Source organism: Primulina tabacum, chromosome 8 (genome assembly GCF_025594145.1).
Source record: "Primulina tabacum isolate GXHZ01 chromosome 8, ASM2559414v2, whole genome shotgun sequence".
Lineage (NCBI taxonomy): Eukaryota > Viridiplantae > Streptophyta > Magnoliopsida > Lamiales > Gesneriaceae > Primulina > Primulina tabacum.
In genome coordinates this window covers 10,759,437-10,779,338 of record NC_134557.1, presented here as the reverse complement: position 1 = coordinate 10,779,338, position 19,902 = coordinate 10,759,437, and the positions used below count along the sequence as shown (strand labels likewise).

At 37.7% G+C, this 19,902-nt stretch overlaps 1 protein-coding gene across 1 annotated transcript; it reads right to left on the bottom strand.

Moving 5' to 3' along the window:
- Window positions 1-16,626: 16,626 nt before the first annotated feature.
- On the bottom strand, window positions 16,627-19,350 carry LOC142553723 (annexin D3). Its single transcript, XM_075664171.1, has 6 exons — window positions 19,107-19,350; window positions 18,782-18,927; window positions 18,290-18,517; window positions 17,471-17,683; window positions 17,313-17,402; window positions 16,627-17,105 (listed from the first exon to the last, which is right to left on the bottom strand). Exons 1-6 carry the CDS (start codon window positions 19,180-19,182, stop codon window positions 16,902-16,904), a joined length of 957 nt encoding a protein of 318 aa, XP_075520286.1. The 5' UTR covers window positions 19,183-19,350; the 3' UTR covers window positions 16,627-16,901.
- Window positions 19,351-19,902: the final 552 nt, after the last annotated feature.

Sequence of the window (19,902 nt, the reverse complement as noted above, 5' to 3'; positions counted from 1 at the left end):
TGATTAACTTTTTCAGTTGAGATCTATGCTTCAGTTCTTTGGCAAAGATTTCTGTTCTGAAACTTTTCCAACAATCAAAAGATTTTAATTGTGATGTGGCAAATGCATTGACCGTTCCCAAACTAGGTCAATGTGTGTTTGAATGACATTGGATGGCCGGGGTTCTTCAACCAGCTTGCCTTTTCCTTTGTCAGTTGAGAGAATGTGAGGAAGATCCATTCCAGAATGTGTGGAGTGCACTGGTTCCCTTAATATTACACCTTTAGATCTGGCTCTAGGCAGGATGGTAGGGCGATTTACAAGAGTCAAGGAAGCTCTTACCTTAGCTGGTGTCTTTGCTTTGGTAACTGAATCATCAAGTGAGACTACTTGCAAAGGGATAGCCTGAATGGGCTGTTGAGCAGCTGATTGAATAATTTTCTCAGGTGGAATGACTTCCACTGTGGTTATTGGTTTGGTTCTTTGAGTCCTTGGTCTCTTGACAACCCTAGGGGAAGGAGTTTTCTCTGAGTCTGATTCACTGAGAATCAGTTTCCTTTTTGCTGTTTTGACCTTCTTGACTGGTGATGGCTTAACCTCTATTTTGGTTTTTGATGTTTTTAGCAGTAAATACATTGAATTTTGATGATGTTTCAGCATTTTCAGCTACCAAACCCTTCAGTTTTAACAGATAACTGATTTGGATGGCGAAGCCACATGACTGTTTGGATGACTTAAGCATATTCTTCAAGATGTTAAAAAGAATATATTTCCAATTTGCTTTCTTTTCACCCATGATTATGGTCATTACCTGGAATTTTTCGAGTGTAAGAGCAGCATAAGAACCGGCTTTTGCTAATATTCCCTTTGCCACGATATCAGCTAACAACTGAATTTCTGGTTTCAGTTCCTTCTTTGGATCGGAAATCTTGATTTTCCGTCCATCAGCAGATAGTCAAGATTGCATTTCTTCAATGTCATGAGTTTTTACTTCAGAAAAGCTGACATAACCATCAGTTGGCAAAGAGAAGATTTCTCCGAAAGCTTCTTCAGAAAGGAGTAGCAACTGATCATTGATAGTCACAGAGATAGTGTCATTAGCAGTGATAAATCCCTTCCGATAGAATTCATTGACCTCCTTGAGGTATATCTTCTGAGAAGATTGTCCCAAGAACATCCTGAGACTTGCCGACTCAAGCTTTAGAAATACATTCTTAACGTCTGCTTCTTGAATCGATAGAACCGAGTTAAAATCGATGACCATCGCATTCAAGATATGGGCTGGGATCTGGTTTGCCATTTCGGAAAGTGTAGTGATCTGGAAATTGAAGAGAATAAGTTCTGAAATTTGTATACTCTTAGAAACTGATTGTAATTGTGAAGAATAGAACTGAAGTGAAGCGGGCAAAATGCTTTTGTTCGTGACTGTTCAAATTCTGGACACGTGTCAGCCCGGAAAAATTTTGAATAAAAATGTGTGCACGTGTGCTTTAATCGTGTGTATATAATAATGAACGGTTTTAAAATATGCCACGTCATAAAAATTTAGTCACCTCATTTGATTTGGAATATAATAAGTTTTTAATTAGTTAACTTATGTGAGAAGATTTGTAAAATTTTCAAGCTGAACGATCAGTTGGGAAACTGATTCAAGTCAGTTGAGAATTCACAAACGATTGTCTTCTCAGTTACGTCTTAAAAACTGACATTCCCCCTAAATTGGTGCATATAATAATTAAAGTAGTGCTACAAAATAATTTTAAGAGTCAGAGAGGTTATTGGTTTTGCTGAAACGTTGACGACTCTTCAGCTTTCTTGATATTCTGCTATAAATAATTGGCTCAATTAGTTTTAGACATATCATCCAAAATATTCAAGATAAAAAATGTCTGATACGGGTGACTCAAGTCTTTCTCCCTTTTCTGTGGATGCCAGGAAGGCTGAGATAGAAGACGAAGTCTTCTATGAAAGTCTGCATTACTGGGAGCGATTGCAGGAGCTTGAGCTCTTATACAACTCTGGGGAGGCCACCACTCCTGAATTGGTAGCAGAACTGAATCAAGTGCTTTCGCACTTGAATATTGCTGTGTGGGTGGACGTCTTCAAGGACGGTCACATGTATCAGCTGATGCTCCGCAAGGAATTGAAGATCCTGAGGCGCATAGCTCATTCTCACAGCTTTCTCATGACTGCTCCTTCTTGTCTATCTGTTTGGCTGAAATTTTGGATAATTGTTGTGGAGGAGAAGTATGATGATGTAATCCAGACCAACATTTATAAGTAATGAAATATTTATCTGGTTTTAACTCTGTTTATAGCAAATGATATATTTCATCAGCTGTGATATGTAAACAAATGAACTGATGAGAGACTAACTGTCATAAGTTGATCATGAACTGGGACTATTTAAGCAACTATTAATAGAATTCAAACTGGTGTCAATTGACAATGAACAACTGATAACTTAAAGTCCTTGGTAAATGTGAAAGACGCATTGATTAACTTGAGACTCTTCAGCTTCTCCAACGTCATTTTCCTATAAATAAGATGATAGTTATAAAAATGTGATGCAATATCAGTTCAAAAATATTTCAATATGTCTGATTCTGATGCATGCAGCAGCACTCATGTTCATGTTACTGAGCAGTCAACCCCTCGTTTAAAAGATATCAAGAGAAAGATGGAGATATATGTTTTTCAGAAGGTGATGTTAACATGGGAAAAGATTCATGAGCTGAAGAGGGTGAGTGACAGTGGTGCTATTCCTACTCGTGCTCAGGAGGCAAGAGCACTGAAATACCTTGAACGTTTTGAAGTGAGGCATGTTAGGGATTTGGTTGAAGACAAATGTCTTTTGGAGGCAATGCTATGGAAGGAGTGGCATGTTGTTGATAAGATTTCGAAATCTAGGGCATTTGCTAGAATTCGAATTTATGAGTTAAATGATTGGGTTAGGGCGTGGCTAGATTCAGTTGATTCCATGATATCTTCTGTAAAATGGGAACATTGGTATTCTTAATGAAGTGTTATTTTTAATTTGTTGTGTTCTTATTTTCTGCATATAATTCTGTTAGTGAAGCAATATTACTAATAATTTCTAAGAGAGATCAATTAAACCAAGAATATTTCGAAAGTAAGAAAACTTAGCCTCGGGTAATGGTTTTGTGAAGATGTCAGCTGCTTGCTGTTCAGTTGAAATATATTCTAGTCGAATATCCTTCTTTAACGCATGATCCCTAATGAAGTGATGCCTGACATCTATATGCTTGGTCCTTGAGTGAAGAACTGGATTATAAGTGATGGCAATTGTGCTGGTATTATCACAAAATATGGGCGATTCAGTTGACGTTACTCCATAATCCTTCAGTTGTTGCTGAATCCAGATCAGTTGTGCACAACAGCTACCAGCAGCAAGATATTCTGCTTCTGTTGTTGAGGTAGCTATGGATGTCTGCTTCTTGCTGAACCAAGAGATCAGTCTGTCTCCTAAGAACTGACAAGATCCACTTGTACTTTTGCGATCAAGCTTACATCCTGCATAATCTGCGTCTGAATATCCAACTAAATTGAAGGTGGAGTCTTTGGAATACCATAGCCCAACATTTTGCGTGTCCTTAAGATATCTCAGAATTCTTTTAGCAGCTGAGAAATGTGATTGCTTAGGATTTGCTTGAAATCTGGCACACATACAGACAACAAAAACAATATCAGGTCGACTGGCTGTTAGGTACAACAATGAACCTATTAATCCTCTATATAATGTCGCCTCTACTGATATTCCCCCTTCGTCAGTATCTAGTTTAACTGATGAGCTCATGGAAGTAGTTGCAGCTGAGCATGATTCCATACCAAATTTCTTTAGCAACTCCTTTGTATATTTTGTTTGACTAATGAATATACCAGTTTCCAGTTGCTTCACTTGCAGTCCAAGAAAAAATGTCAGTTCACCCATCATGCTCATTTCAAACTTTTCCTGCATTAACTTAGCAAACTTTTCGCACAATTTGGGGTTAGTTGATCCAAATATTATATCATCAACATAAATTTGAACTAATAGAATATGATTATTTTAATAAATTTGAACAAGGTCTTATCAACTGATCCGATTGTAAAGTCATGATCAGTTAGGAATTTTGAAAGAGTTTCGTACCAAGCCCTGGGAGCTTGTTTAAGACCATATAATGCTTTGTTCAAATAGTATACATGATCAGGAAGTTTGTGATTTACAAAACCTGGAGGTTGTTCAACATATATTTCTTCTTGTAACTGACCGTTTAGGAATGCACTCTTCACATCCATCTGGTAAACTTTGAAGTTTTTGTGAGATGCATAAGCAAGAAATATTCTGATTGCTTCCAATCTTGCAACTGGAGCATACGTCTCATCGTAGTCAATTCCTTCTTCTTGCCTATATCCTTGTGCTACTAGTCTTGCTTTGTTGCGTATAACTGAACCGTCCTCGTTTAGTTTATTCCTGTACACCCATTTTGTACCTATAATGGTTTTTGAAGTTGGTCTTGGAACTAAGTTCCAGACGTTATTGTGAGTGAACTGATTCAGCTCTTCTTGCATAGCATTTACCCAGTTAGGATCAGCAAGAGCTTCATCAGTTTTCTTTGGTTTCATTTGTGAGACAAAGGCTGAATGAATAAATAAATTTAATATTTGATTGCGAGTTCTTACTGGATCAGATGGATTTCATATTATCAATTCTGGTGGATGTGATTTTCTCCATCTGTACTCAGCATTCGTTGCATCTGCAACTTCTTCAGTTGGTAACTGAATGCAGTTTTCAGCTTCAGTTGATGCCTCGTCAGCTGATATTTGAATATTATCATTTTTCTTTAATAATTGATTGTCAGCATTGACTTCCTGCTCATTTAATTGATCCAATATCTCTGGTTCTGGTGTTTGAAGGATGTTTTGATTATTATGATTTTCATTTTTGTCATCATCTTCCAAACTGATATCTGAAAATCGATCAGCTAGCTCAACTTGATCAGTTGGCTTATCAGTTAGTGCAGTTTCATCAAAATCAACATGCGCAGATTCTTCAACATTTAAAGTTTTCTTATTAAAGACTCTATAAGCTATACTAACTGATGAATATCCAAGGAATATTCCTTCTGCAGATTTGGCATCGAATGCTTTTAAGTAATTTTTACTATTATCATGAATAAAACATCTACAGCCGAATATTTTGAAATAAGTGATTATACTTTTTCTTCCATGCCAGATCTCATATGGTGTTTTCATATGATTCTTATTAATCATTGATCTGTTCTGAGTATAACATGCAGTGTTTACTGCCTCTGCCCAAAATCTTTGAGAAATACCAGAATCAGCAAGCATTGTTCTGGCAGCTTCTTTAAGGGTTCGATTTCTTCTCTCAGCTACACCGTTTTGCTGAGGAGTTCTTGCTGCTGAGAGCTCATGCTTGATTCCAGCATTTTCTAGAAAGCTTGAAAGTGTTTGATTGATGAATTCAGTTCCTCGATCAGATCTGATTCGATCAATCCCAACTAATTTTTCATTTAAAAGTCTTTTAAAGAGTTTAATCAGTTGTGCAGCCGTATGGTCTTTGGATTTGAGAAAGATAACCCAAGTAAATCTTGAAAAATCATCTACGACCACCAAGGTGTATTTCATTCCCCCTAAGCTCATGACTGGTATTGGACCGAAGAGATCCATGTGCAATAGTTCTAAGCATCGGGATGAAGACTTACATCTCTTGTTTTTGAAAGAAGATCGTACTTGTTTTCCATACTGACATGCTGAGCAAAGTTTTTCTTTTGAAAAATTTATTTTGGGCAAACCAGTTACAAGTTCATGTTTACTCAGATAGGAAATTGATTTAAAGTTTAAATAATTTAACCTTTTATGCCACAACCAGTTTTGAGATGATTTTGAAGCAATAAAGCAGACTGGTGCATGAGGCTGTTCATTCCAACTGACTTTATATGTGTTTCCACATCGTTTGCCAGTTAGTATGATTTCATCAGTTGATGTTTTAACTGAGCATGAGTTTTTATCAAATTGTACCGAGAATCCATTGTCGCATAACTGACTGATGCTAATCAAGTTATACTTCAGATTCTCTACTAATAAAACATCTTTAATAGTAAAGTTACCATGGATAAGCTTACCCTTATCCACGGTTTTACCTTTGGAATTATCTCCGAAACTGATGTTTGGACCATTATATTTGGTCAGTTGAGATAGCATACTTGCATCTCCTGTCATATGTCGTGAGCAACCGCTGTCCAAATACCATATTGAATTTTTATATGTACCTGTTACCTGCAAGCACACACATAATATGATTTGGTACCCATATCTATTTGGGTCCAACACTTATTAGTCCCTTTGGAACCCATATTTGGATTAGTCTAACTGACTTTCCAGTAGCTATATTCCAAATGATTTTTCTCGGCTTTTGTGTGCTTGTGTTTTAGTCTTATTCAATTGATTGTTCAATCTGTATCTCTTCTGAACTGGCTTGCAGTTATAGTAATTGACATAGCCATTCGAATAGTTTTTGTGAAATCTTTTTGATGACCCGCTTTGTGAATCAGTTGAAAGCTTTTGGCTATAGCCAATCCCATATCTTCTAGCCTTGTTCAACTTCTCAATAGTTTGTTCAATCAGTTTACTGGGCTCAATTTGATCTTGTACCGCTGCTGATTTGACAAAGTGAATGTACTTCCCTTTGTTCATTGTCAGCTTTGGTTGAGTATCATTTGAAAACGTTTCTCCTTGATTACTGAACCATAAACCAGTTTTATCATAAACTGATTTTTGTGAATTCTGCATCTCATTCAGTGCAGTAGACGATTTATTCCAAGATTGAATGAGTTCAGTCTGTTTTGAATTTTCAAGGATCAATTTCTGGATCAGTGACTGATCTTTCTTTCTCTCTGCTTTTAACTCAGCAATTTCCCTTTTTAGACTCAACCAATCAACTGATTCATCAGTTTTGGTTTTATTGTCCATGGGATCATTTTGCTTTGACTTTATTTCCTCAAATGATGATGCAAGTTTCTGATACTCATTTACCATTTCATGCAATGTTAAAATGAGTTCTTCTCGTGTAAAATCAGTTGAACTAAAATCAAATACCTGTTGACTTGTAGATTCTGCTTCTGTATCATTGGCCATTAGACATTTGACTTCCTCTTCATCACTTGAGCTATATGAGCTTTCTGGTTCTGATTCGTCACTATCAGTTTCTGCCCATTTGGATTTGTTCTCTTCAGCTAATAGAACCTCATGTTTCTTTTTGTAGGTTTTCTTATCATCTCTGGATCTTCTCTTATGCTCATATGATTTCTTTCTTCTGTCAGTTGATCATTGACTGTCCTTTTTAGGTTTAGGACAGTCAGCAATATAATGACCTGTTTTGCCACAATTGTAGCAAACATTTATTTCTTCTTTGGAATTGTTTTTCTGGTATTGCTTCTGAAAGTTTCCTTGGTTCTTTCTTATGAACCTCCCAAACTTTTTGATGAATAATGACATAGCATCATCGCTTAACTGATCGGCAGATTTCTCGACTGAACTGGTTGATTCAGTTCTTACAGCTGCTAGAGCAGTTGTAGCTGTAGGAGTAAATGGTTCTCCTTCTCTGCTCTGCAATTCAAATTCATAAGCCTTTAAATCAGCAAATAGTTCATGAAGTTCGATCTGGTTCAAGTCTTTAGATTCTCTCATAGCCATAGTTTTGACATCTCATTCCTTTGGAAGACATCTCATCACTTTTAGTGCAACCTCTTTGTTAGTATACACCTTTCCGAGTGCATTTAATTCATTTACAATACTGCTCACCCTTTCATCATACTCATTCATTGATTCTCCAACCTTCATTTCGATATTGTCAAATTTCTGAACAGCAACAGAGAGTTTATTTTCTTTTGTTTGGTCATTTCCTTCATATAACTGAATCAACTTTTCCCAAATTTCTTTTGCTGTTTTGCACATCTTTATTTTGTTGAATGTTGCTTTGTCCAGTGTTTTGTATAGAGTATCTTTGGCCACATTGTCAAGATTGGCTTTTCTTTTGTCCTTAGTTGTCCACTCTTCTCTGGGCTTTTGAATTCTCTGTGGTGCCCCTTCAGTTATGGCAATTGCTGTATTTGCTTTTAGAATCTTCATGGGTCCGTCTGTTATGACATACCACATGTCATCATCTTGTGCAGCTAAGTGAGCCTGCATTCTGATTTTCCAGTCATCGAAATCTTCTCTTGAGAACATAGGAATTTTATTGAATGAAGTCATGCTAGCAGATTTATAGATCAGAAGTATTCAAAAACAAGATTCAACTGCTCTGATACCACTTGATAGGATCGATTGACGTGTCAAGAGTGTTTAGAAAGGGGGGTTGAATAAACACTCTCAATTAATATTGGTCTTATCGAATTTTTGAGTTCAGTTTGGTGACAAATTGATTCTCGGAATCTTGTTGGTCAATATCAATCAGCTAAACTGAAGTAGTTGCGGAAGGTAACTGACTGACAGATGGAATACAGAACTGAAATAAAATACACAAGGATTGTTTCTGGATGTTCGGAGAATTCAATTACTCCTACGTCACCCCTTCTATCACAAGGATAGGATTTTCACTAAAAGACTTTGATCTAATACAACACTTGTACAGACCCACTTCAGTTAGGACTTACCCACTGCCTAAACTGAAACTCTTAGTATTACAAAATGATCTCTGTGCGTAACTGATCTTAGCACTATTAAATTAACAAATATTACAGAGTGCTAGTTTGTTCAACTTGTAGCCTTGATTGCTACGAATAAATCAAGTAAGAGTGAGCTGAGATTTTGACAGAGTAATAGCAAGTTTTGAATGATGTATCGTCACTTCTTCTTTTTCTTCTGCCATATTTATACTCTTCTTTTCCAACGGTAATCTTGAGATAAATTTGAATCTTTGTATCCGTTGGTTTCTACTTGATTATTCCTTCGATATTGTTTGTTTCATTCATTGTAATTCGGCGTCTTAATTGCTTTGTCCGGAATGCGTTGTTTTAAGTAGTCTTGGTTGTTGTGCGGTGCTCTTGTAATCTGTTATGTCTTCTTTGTTCTTTCCCGAGACATCTTCAGTTGAGAGACTTTGAGGCATTCGGCTGAATGTTTTAACTTATCAGTTCCAACTGATCAGTTTACTCTGTATCATTGTATCAGCTGATTTCAGTTGATAAGTTCAGTTGCCGAATTTCCTTGCGCGTATCAGTTGATTCATATTTTTTTAATCGATTGATTCATGTTTTGTCAAACTCCAGAATCTAGTTTCCAACAATTAACTACTGTAATAGACTACGGAAAATATAGACTAACTACGAACAGTTGGGAAAAATCAGTAAGGGAAACAAATCAGAATACAGTAGAGCTCTGAGTGTTTCAGCATCATGTCTGAAATGAGTAAAAAAAAATCAGTAGACCCAAAACCAGTATCCCGAAACCAGAACCAGTAGATGGAAACCAGTAGGTCTGAATGCAGAAGACTAGGTCAGTAGACTCAGAATGCAGCAGACTGGTTCTAACAGTGCTGGAAAGTAGTAGACAGTGCTGGAACAGCAGCAGAGTGATTGCAGAAGCATCAGAAGTGCAGTAGACAGTGAATTCCAGCAAGCGCATGCAGTAGACCTTGCAAATGGCATAGAAGTTGAGGTGTTTTTCGCACAAACTTCAAACGGCCATAACTTTTGATCCAGGGGGAATTTTTACTATTAAAAGTATGCGTTGGAAAGCTCTCGACGAGGAGAACCTAACCTAGAACCAAACTTTCGTTCCAACGCCGCCGACGAACCCAAAATCCTTCGTTTAGATAGGGATATCATCATTTTCGTAAAATTTTCCAGATTTTTGAAATTTTGAGAAATTTTCATTTCCAAACGGCTCAGTATTTTTGCACCAAATTTGGTACACTTCATGTTCTTGATGTGAAGGATTTTTAGTAAAATTTTCACGCCATTCTGAGATCGAAAAATTTTTGAGCTATTTTCTTCTACTAAATGTTATAGGCTTACTGATTCTGTTCATTCCAGTAATTGTCTATAGTTCGACTTGTACTCTTGAGATCATTTCTGAACCTTCACTTTCATGTTTTGGATATAGGATATGGCTGATCAGAGTAGCTACATTAAGAGCTTAGAGAGGAAGCTAGAGAAACTAAAAGAACATAATTACTGCCTAGAGCTGGACAAAGATGAATTAGAGCGTAGAGCAGAACACTTAAGAGGTGATGTTCAACGTTATGCTCATTATCTGCATGAGGCAGAAGAGAAGGATAGGAGAACTCAAGAAGAGTTCGAAACCTCCCAAGAGACTGTTGCAGAATTCATCGAGTTACGTGATACATTAGTTGAGAAGATCCAAATACTTAAGGATCAAAATCTCCAACTCGTACACCAGCATAATCAATATAGAGAACATACCGATGCTCAGATTCAAGAGCTGCAGGACACTGTCGAAGTTCTTAGCAACCATAATGCAGTTCTGCATGGTCATATTGAACATCTTGAAACAGTGATAGCCAACCATGAAGACGAACCTGAGGAGGATCCCGAAGAAGATGAAGAAGTCGAGGAGGATCCTATGGATTTGGGATTAGGAGAAGTGATAGATTAGAACATCAGTAGTGATTTTCTTTGTAATATCACTTGTTCCAATTGCAATTCTGTTTTCAATTTCGATGTTTCGTTGTAATTGCACTTTCTTGACGAATCAATAAAAATTTATTTATATCCATTGGTTTCATATTTAATTTTGGAGCAATTACTCGATCATTGTGATTCCTTTGTTTAGTTTCTTTTTCTGCCATCAACCTTAGAACTTTCATAATTGTAGGAAATGGACGGACGACCAGTTAGAAACAATCGCAATCCTCGCTACGGCAACTGCAACAACAACCGCAATGATGAGGATGCACAGCAACAACCACCACAACCACCACCACCAGTTGGCCTCAGTCAGGCCGATTTGATGGCTATAGCCACGATTGTGGCAACCACTCTACAAGGGTTTGTGAACCCTAATGCTAATCAGCCACCACCAGCACCTCCAGCTCAAAATGGGACTAAGCCACACTATGAGGCTCTCCGAAGAGCAAGAATCCCGAATTTCGACAGAAGCTCCGACCCTGAGGTCGGACAGAATTGGATGAAAGAGGTGGAGAACCATCTTCGACTACTTGAGGTTCCACAAGGGGTCAAGGTAGATGTGATTACACCTTTTCTTGTGGATAAAGCAGCCAAATGGTGGGAAGGAGTCTCACCATCTATGGTAAGGGCGGGACCTATCACTTGGCAAAGGTTCCGAGAGGCATTTCTGAAGCAGTACTTCTGTCAGAATTTGAAAGCTTGGTTCAAGAACCAAACATGACAGTGGTGGAGTATTCATCTAAGTTCCACTCATTGGGAACTTACTCCCCAACCATCATGGGAGACGAGGCCTTGAAGATGCATCGCTTCAAGAAAGGATTGAACAGCCGTATTAAATCTGCCCTTGCCGTTATCGAGCCCAACAGTTTTGATGAATTGATGGGAGCCGCCATCAGGGCTGAGAATGACATCAAGAGGCGTGAAGGTGAGAACAAACTCAAACATCCTCGGTCAAGTCAATACCAACCGGGCCAACAATTCAAGAGGCCTAGGTTTCCAAGCAATCAATTCACCAGTGCTCCAGCTAAAGGAACCACTTCGTCTCAATCAAGCAAAGAGCGAGTCAAGTGACAAACTTGTGGATTCGTTCACACTGGTGAATGTCGTAGGAATTCTGGAGCTTGTTTCCGTTGTGGAAAGATGGACCATCGCATTGCTCAATGTCCTCTTCCTGATCCAAGGAATGGACCAGCAGGAGGAACAACTCCAAACAAGCATAAAGAGAACAAGCCAAATGCTCGAGTTTATGCTATCACTCAAGAAGAGGCTGACAACTCAAATGATGTCGTAGCAGGTACTATTATAATCAATGATATGCCTGCGTATGTGTTATTTGATTGTGGTGCTACACATTCATTCATGTCTAAGAGATTCGCCAAGAAGTTAGGAGCTAAGCCTGATACATTAGAATAACCATATAGAGTAGCAACTCCTGCAAATCGAATTTTAGAAACTCGCACTCTATATCGGGATATTATTGTTCTCATAGAGGATCAGAAGTTCAAGGCAAACCTGATTCAACTAAACATGGTGGAATTCGATGTAATTCTTGGAATGGATTGGTTAGCCAAGAATCATGCTTTAATAGACTGTCATGGAAAGACGGTAACCATCCAAGCTCCACGCCAAGAGAAACTTTTATTTCATGGTAAGACAAAAGAACGAAAGACTCTTCTTTCTGCTTCTCAAACTTGGAAAGCCGTGAAAAGTGGAGAAGAAGTTTACCTAGCTATGTTAAGCGAAGTAAAGAAAGAAACCACACTTACACTAGAAGAGATTCCGGTAGTACAAGAATTTCCGGATGTCTTTCCTGAAGAACTCCCTGGCGAACTTCCCGACCGCGAAGTGGAATTTGAGATTAATTTAGTGCCCAATGCTACACCAATCTCAAAAGCACCGTACCGAATGGCTCCGGCATAGTTGAAAGAACTCAAAGAGCAACTTCAAGAATTGTTGGATAAGAAGCAAATCCGACCAAGCGCATCTATGTGGGGAGCTCCTGTTCTATTTGTTAAAAAGAAGGACGGAAGCATGAGAATGTGTATTGATTACAGAGAGCTGAATAAGATCACAATCAAAAACAAGTATCCGCTTCCAATGATAGATTACCTGTTTGACCAACTCAAAGGAGCTTCAGTCTTTTCCAAGCTCGACTTAAGGTCAGGCTACCACCAACTGAAGGTCAAGATAGACTATATTCCGAAGACAGCCTTCAGAACAAGATATGGACACTATGAGTTCATGGTAATGCCATTCGGGTTAACAAACGCTTCGGCAATATTCATGGATCTCATGAATAGAGTGTTTAAACCGTTTCTTGACAAGTTTGTTGTGGTATTCATCGACGACATTCTAGTGTATTCGTCAAGTGAAGAAAACCACAAAGAACATCTTCGCCTCACCCTCCAGACGCTGAGAGAAAAAGAACTGTACGCCAAGTTCAAGAAATGCGAATTTTGGCTAGAGAGCGCCACATTCTTAGGACACATAATATCAGCAGCAGAAGTATCTGTGGACCCTAAGAAAGTAGAGGCAATATCATATTGGCCTAGACCAAAGAATGTGACAGAAATTTGAAGCTTCTTGGGACTAGCAGGCTATTATTGAAAATTTGTTGAAGGATTCTCTTCAATAGCCATACCCATCACCAAGCTCACACAGAAGAACTCTAAGTTTCAATGGAGTGAAAAATGTGAGCAAAGCTTCGAGACTTTGAAGAAGAAGCTTACCTCCACCCCGATGTTGGTATTGCCAACTGAAGGTAAAGACTTCACCATCTACAGTGATGCATCTAAAGGAGGTTTAGGATGTGTACTCATGCAAGAAGGAAGGGTGATTGCATACGCATCAGGGCAGTTGAAGCCGTATGAACAAAATTACCCAATGCACGACCTCGAACTAGCTGCAGTGGTTTTCGCACTAAAAATTTGGAGACATTATCTTTATGGAGCCAAATGTAAGATTTTCATTGATCACCAAAGTCTCAAATATTTGTTCACTCAAAAGGAACTAAATATGAGACAAAGACGATGGATCGAACTCATGAAGGATTACGACTTGACGATAAGCTACCACCCAGGCAAAGCCAACAAGGTAGCAGATGCTTAAGTCGAAAGAATATGAGTAAGGTGATCCTGACCTCACTTTCAGCACAACCATATCTTCGAGAGACAATCAAGATAAGTCAAGATAGAGATTCCGCTTTGGTGAAACTAAAAGAGCAAGCTAAAGAAGGAAAATCACCATATTTCGAGACGGATAACAAAGGAATCTTGTGGATGAAAGGACGATTGTGTGTACCAGACATCGATAACCTTCGACAAGAAGTAATGTCTGAGGCACATAAGTCGAAATTTTCAGTCCATCTTGGCAGTACCAAGATGTACAGAGATTTGAAGAAAAATTTCTGGTGGAGTGGAATGAAGAAGGACGTGGCAATGCTTGTTTCTAAATGTCACGTATGCCAACAAGTCAAAGCAGAGCACCAGAGACCTGGTGGACTTCTTCAACCATTAGAAATTCCAGAATGGAAATGGGAACATATCTCCATGGACTTTGTTGTCGGGTTACCAAAGTCTAGACAAAGTCATGACGGCATCTGGGTAATCGTAGATAGACTCATGAAATCTGCGCATTTCTTACATGTCCGCATGAACTATAATTTGGATAAGCTAGCCACATTGTACATGAATGAGATCGTACGATTGCATGGAGCTCCAGCTAGCATATTATCAGACAGAGATCCTAGGTTTACCTCTCGATTTTGGAAGAGCTTTCAACAAGCTATGGGGACAAAAGTTACTCTTAGTACAGCATATCACCCTCAAACCGACGGCCAAATAGAGAGGACAATTCAAACTTTAGAAGATATGCTGAGAGCATGTGCTCTAGACTTCAGTGGTAATTGGAGCGAACATCTGCCCTTAGTCGAGTTCGCGTACAATAATAGTTACCACAGCAGCATTGGAATGGCACCATACGAAGCTCTGTATAGACGAAAGTGTCGATCACCACTGTATTGGAATGAGGTAGGGGAAAAAGCAATTGTTGGACCCGAAATGGTCCAAGAAACAGTGGATAAAGTCGCTTTGATCAAGGAGAGATTAAAAGTTGTACAAGATCGACAGAAAAGCTGGGCTAATCAGAAAAGACAACCCGTGGAATTTGAAGTTGGAGAAAAGGCATATGTGAAAGTGTCACCCATGAAGGGTGTAATCCGATTCAATAAGGCTGGGAATCTGAACCCCAGATACGTCGGACCATTTGAAATTCTTGAGAAAGTGGGAATACTTGCTTACAGATTAGTACTTCCCCCTGATATGTCAAGGATCCATAATGTTTTCCACGTGTCACAATTAAGAAGATATATTTTTGATCCAAGTCATATTCTTGGCGTTGAACCACTGTTAGTTGAGGGCAATTTAAATGAAGAACTGAAGTATGAAGAAATTCCGATTCGAATTGTAGATAACAAAGACCAAGTACTGAGACGACGAACTATTCCATATGTCAAAGTACAATGGTCCAATCATACCGAAAGAGAAGCTACTTTGGAGTCGGAAGAAAATATGCGAGCACAATACCCTTATCTCTTTGAGGATCAGGTATAGCCAAGTTTTGAGGACGAAACTTCTCATAAGGAGGGAGGGATGTGAGAACCTGAATTTCTAGCAGCGAGCATTTTTCAGCAGCTAGCAATATTCAGTAGCAAAGGAAAATTCCAGTAGAAGCTAACAATTCCAGCACCAGCTAATATTTCAGAAGCTGATATTTTTCCAGCAGATATAATTTCAGCAGCAGACAGAATTCCAGCAGACAGTTACTAATTCAGCATATGACTTGTAACTGAAGCATTTAACACGGAATAAAGGCTGTTAATGGCAGATTATGGTCATTCATTGGAAGGCTAACAGTCAGATTTTGGCCTATAAATAGCACCCTAAATATCTGAAATTGTGGTTACCAAAATCTTGAGTTATCATTTGAAATTAGAGCTAAGAGATTGCATTTTTCGAAGCTGTAAAACTCAGTAGCGAGGCAAGCATATTTCCAGACTTCAACCGAAATTCTTTAAGCAAATTACTGTAAGTGAGCTATGTATAAATATCTTGAAATCGGTTTGATAATTCATGTTTTAAGTATTTCTGATCTCTGATTTTTGAAGCACTGAAACTTAGTGAACTAATGGTAGGAATATATATTCTGAACATTACTGATTACTGATTACTGACCTCACCCCTTAGAGGAGAGAACATATAGGGGACTGATATCAGTTTAGCCATAAAATTCATGAACGTACTCGGTGCTTACTTGTTAAATTTCTGATTACTGATTTCTGTTATTATTCATATTACTGTTTCTATATGAAAATGATTTCGAAAACTGTGAGTTATTCCCGCCCCCGCTTACTGAGTGACAACCATATCACTCACCCACCAAATCCATCTCAGATAAGAGCGAGGAAGAATTGTTAGAAGAAGAAGAAGAACAGCATCAGTTCTGGGGCTGGTGAAGAAGACTATTATTTTTCTCAGTTCTGATTTATGTAATTAGATTCTGCTGCATCTGTTAAGACAATATTATGTTCAGTTTTACATTTCCGCTGTAAAACATTTGAGTTTGTATCAGACATTGAGTTATTCAGTATTATGAATAAAAGACTGGTTTCTGAATTTTGTACTTCTGAGGCTTGTTGTTTTCAAATGTAAATTTGAGAGCAACGCCGGTGTCAACCAACCCCTGTCTCGGGGCGTGACAATTTCACGTATCTTTATTTGTGATACGAGTTATTCATGTTCATATTTATAATAAAAAGTAATATTTTTTCATGATTGTTCAAATAGAATATTCGTTTTACAAAATTGACATGTACTCGCATTAATTTTTGTATAAATGGAAATATACAAAAGGTTGAAATATATTGATAAAATGCGAAGGATGATATATAGAATTTAATTAATATGACAGAACCAACAGGGAAACAAGCTGAAGATTTCTCATTTTCACAAACAAACGGCCATCACCTATTTACTGTTTTCCAAGAAAAACATGTAGACATAAAATAAAAACTAATATTTTTTTCAACCATCTACAACTTTTTATAGCAACAAGAGTGCCAATTCCCACCAAATCCAATATAATTTTACTGCCTTCAACTACCTAATAATCCACATCGAGCATTTTAATTTGAATCCTCTTGCAAAGAAATCAATTCACTTATTGCACGAGAATATACGTTTTACTTGGAAATAATCAGATATTTGCACCAAGCAAAGTCATCAAGAAGTCCTTGTAGTCCCCAGAAGTGTCGTTAATCACTGCATTGTCCATACTCGATCTGTTTGCTTCGAAATATTCTCCCCTGACTTTCATCAAATCGATTTCTGCTCGACTAACGATGGCTCTGCTCAGCGAATCTTCATCGGTTCCGAGCCCCACTATTGAGGCTCTAATAACCTGGGAGGAGTTTCCGTATCAGGTCAGCCGTGATGTGTTGGAATTTAAAGTGGTAGAAATAAAATTTGATCATAGAGGCATACAGTATGCTCTTAAACTCTACCAATTTCTCTTCGATTCAAAATATATTGTTTGATATATAACAAACTGGTTGTTTTTGGAAAAAACTTCAAAGTAAAAAGCAGAAATTTGATGTTTATGATTCACCTCGGCAAAGTGCTTTTCCGGTGTATCTATGCACCAAATGGCTACTTTCACAATAGATTCCAAAATGCCTTTTCCACAAGCCATTATGTCCTGTGAAGAAAGAAAATTGTAAAAACGGCGCTCATATTGACTTAAATAATATGATTAAAATGCTAAACCTGGTCTATTGATTTCCCATAATTATCCTTGTAACACTTGAAAGTTTCTTTGAGCTGAAACATATTCCTTATGCTGAGCACAAGCACAAGCTCCTCGTCGTCAAGCTTTTTTGCTACAATAGCATCATGTAGTTTTGCTGCCTCCAGTTTGGCTAAAGTTGAATCAACCACTTCTTTGTCGTGTCTGTATGACCTCACTAAACTCACCAATATCTTTTCAATAACCGTATATTAGAAGAGTTAGAATGGACAGAATAGACAAGTTGAAGTATGATTGATTATGTTACTTTTGATCTAATGTAATTTTTAAATGGTTTGATGCAAGATTCAAGAGAGTTCTAAAGGTTATCTCAGGATTCCTCTTTGGTAACATGTCATCTTATAAACAAAGTGGAACTGTTTAACCCCTTTCGAGGTACCATTGTCAGTCGTCAGCCATTGCATATGCCGACCTATACGAGGCCTATGTGGCATATGGTCGAAAAGACATTGTTAGGCAGTAACAACTTCATCTACTGTTCTTTGTGGTAGCATATGTGGAAGATGAATCAAAACCAGATACATGAGCTACTATACAACTTGAGTTGAACCACACCACTAAAAACTATAACTTTTTAGATAGAAGTTCTTTGGAAAGTTATTGAGCACAGCTTCGAAGCAAACAACCATTGTACATAAAAGAAACAGTTTTTGATCCAAAAACCAGAATGATGTTCTTTAACGTTGGTAAGGATCTGAAGCCAGAAGCATTTCCAATCAAATTTATCACAAGTTGTGTAATCAAATTCATCATATTTTCCAACATAGAAACAAATTTACCTTCTGGACAGGCTGAGATACATTAGATACTATATCTTCTTCGAGTGAAGTGTCGAACAAAGAACAATATGCTTTCCTTACGGCAACCAGATGATGAGGTGATGCTGCACATGCTATCTCTACTATTACTTGTAACTCAGCAATACTTTTTCTCTTTGATTTCAAGGCCTCATTTGCAAGCCTTGCATCTCTTTCGGCTGGATCGTAAGCCCATAAGATCACCGCTTTCTATAATCCATCAATAAAAAAAACACTTGCAATAATCAGCAGAGAAGATTAACCCAACTCTAAACAGCCAAATAACATGGAACCTCAAATTGAATTAAACATAAAAACATCATAATAACAGCTTTTCTATATACCCATAAATTTAAGGCTACAGAATCCAACTGATCCAGATTTGGGATCCAACCCACCTTCAATTTCTACTTAAAAACACTAAGGATAACGGATGCCTTAAACTGATTTCAATTAATTTTCCAAAAAAATTACCCTGAAATCGCCAGATAATTCCGAGAAAAGAACGTCGATGAGGGACTTGTTGTAAAGCTGCTGGTAAGTATCTCTGATCTCCTTCCTCTGGCTAGCATTTCTGCGCCCCAAAATCCTTATTATCTCCTTCTCATCCGTACCATATCCTACAAACCAACAACAAACGTCTGAAGAATACATAACTTCCTATATATCTTCACAAAATCACCAATAAATTAAAGAAGAAACTGAATAAAAACATAAGATCATGATCACTCAATTGGATTAACAAAAAACAACAATGACCCACAAACAAGATTGTGCCGTGTGTGGAGAAAAAGTGTACCTTGAAAAGCTTTCTTGAGTTTTTCGCTGTCTTGGGCTGGAGAAGGAACAACTTCTGGGATTCTAATCGTTGCCATTGTCCTGATTTCTTCTATGCGATGGAGTTTTGGAGAAATATTTGTTAAATTTATGAAAAAAAAAATTCGAAGGAGGAAGAATGCGATTTTTTCAGTTTCAGCTTGAGCCCGAGCTTCGGTTTCAGTTCAGTTTCTTTATTGGCTATTTTCCCTCCCTCGAAATTAATTAATTAATTTTGTTATTTATATTTGCTAAACAGACCCCTCTTTTCTTTCTAATTTCCTTCCAATTCCCTCGTTTCTCTTGCCCACGATTTTGTCCATTGATTCGTAAAATGTCGTTGAATTATTATGTATTCCATGGAAACATAGGATTTCGTGAAAGTTTTTATTGTTAGATCTAAAATTTAATTTGTTTGAAGTAAATTTAGTTCAGATTGTTCAAATTTTTATGATTTCGAAAATACTCATAATCACGCAATCTTTGCATTCCACGTTTTTCTTCTCCTACCATTCCATTTTCATAAATTGATCTAAAAAAATTTAAAATATTTTTTCTTCAAAAATTTTAGTTGCATCAGTAACAATAAATCTACTTTCAGTAAGGAGTCAACCGATTATCTTCAATTAATATCAGAGTCTGTAGGACCGAGCGTTTGCCGCTTTACCAAAAGCTATAGCTAGTGGTAATGGTGCAACTCAAATCTTTTAAAACGCACAGCAACTCAAGCACCACGGTTCGATTGATCCACCAAGCAGGGACAATTATTGCACCCTCCC

Coding starts and splice junctions, on each gene's coding strand:
- LOC142553723 (XM_075664171.1), bottom strand. CDS start 19,182: ATGGCAACGATTAGAATCCCAGAAGTTGTTCCTTCTCCAGCCCAAGAC. Junction 18,518..18,781: donor AATTATCTGGCGATTTCAGG/GTAATTTTTTTG, acceptor GATGGATTATAG/AAAGCGGTGATCTTATGGGC. Junction 17,684..18,289: donor TATCTCAGCCTGTCCAGAAG/GTAAATTTGTTT, acceptor GTTATTGAAAAG/ATATTGGTGAGTTTAGTGAG.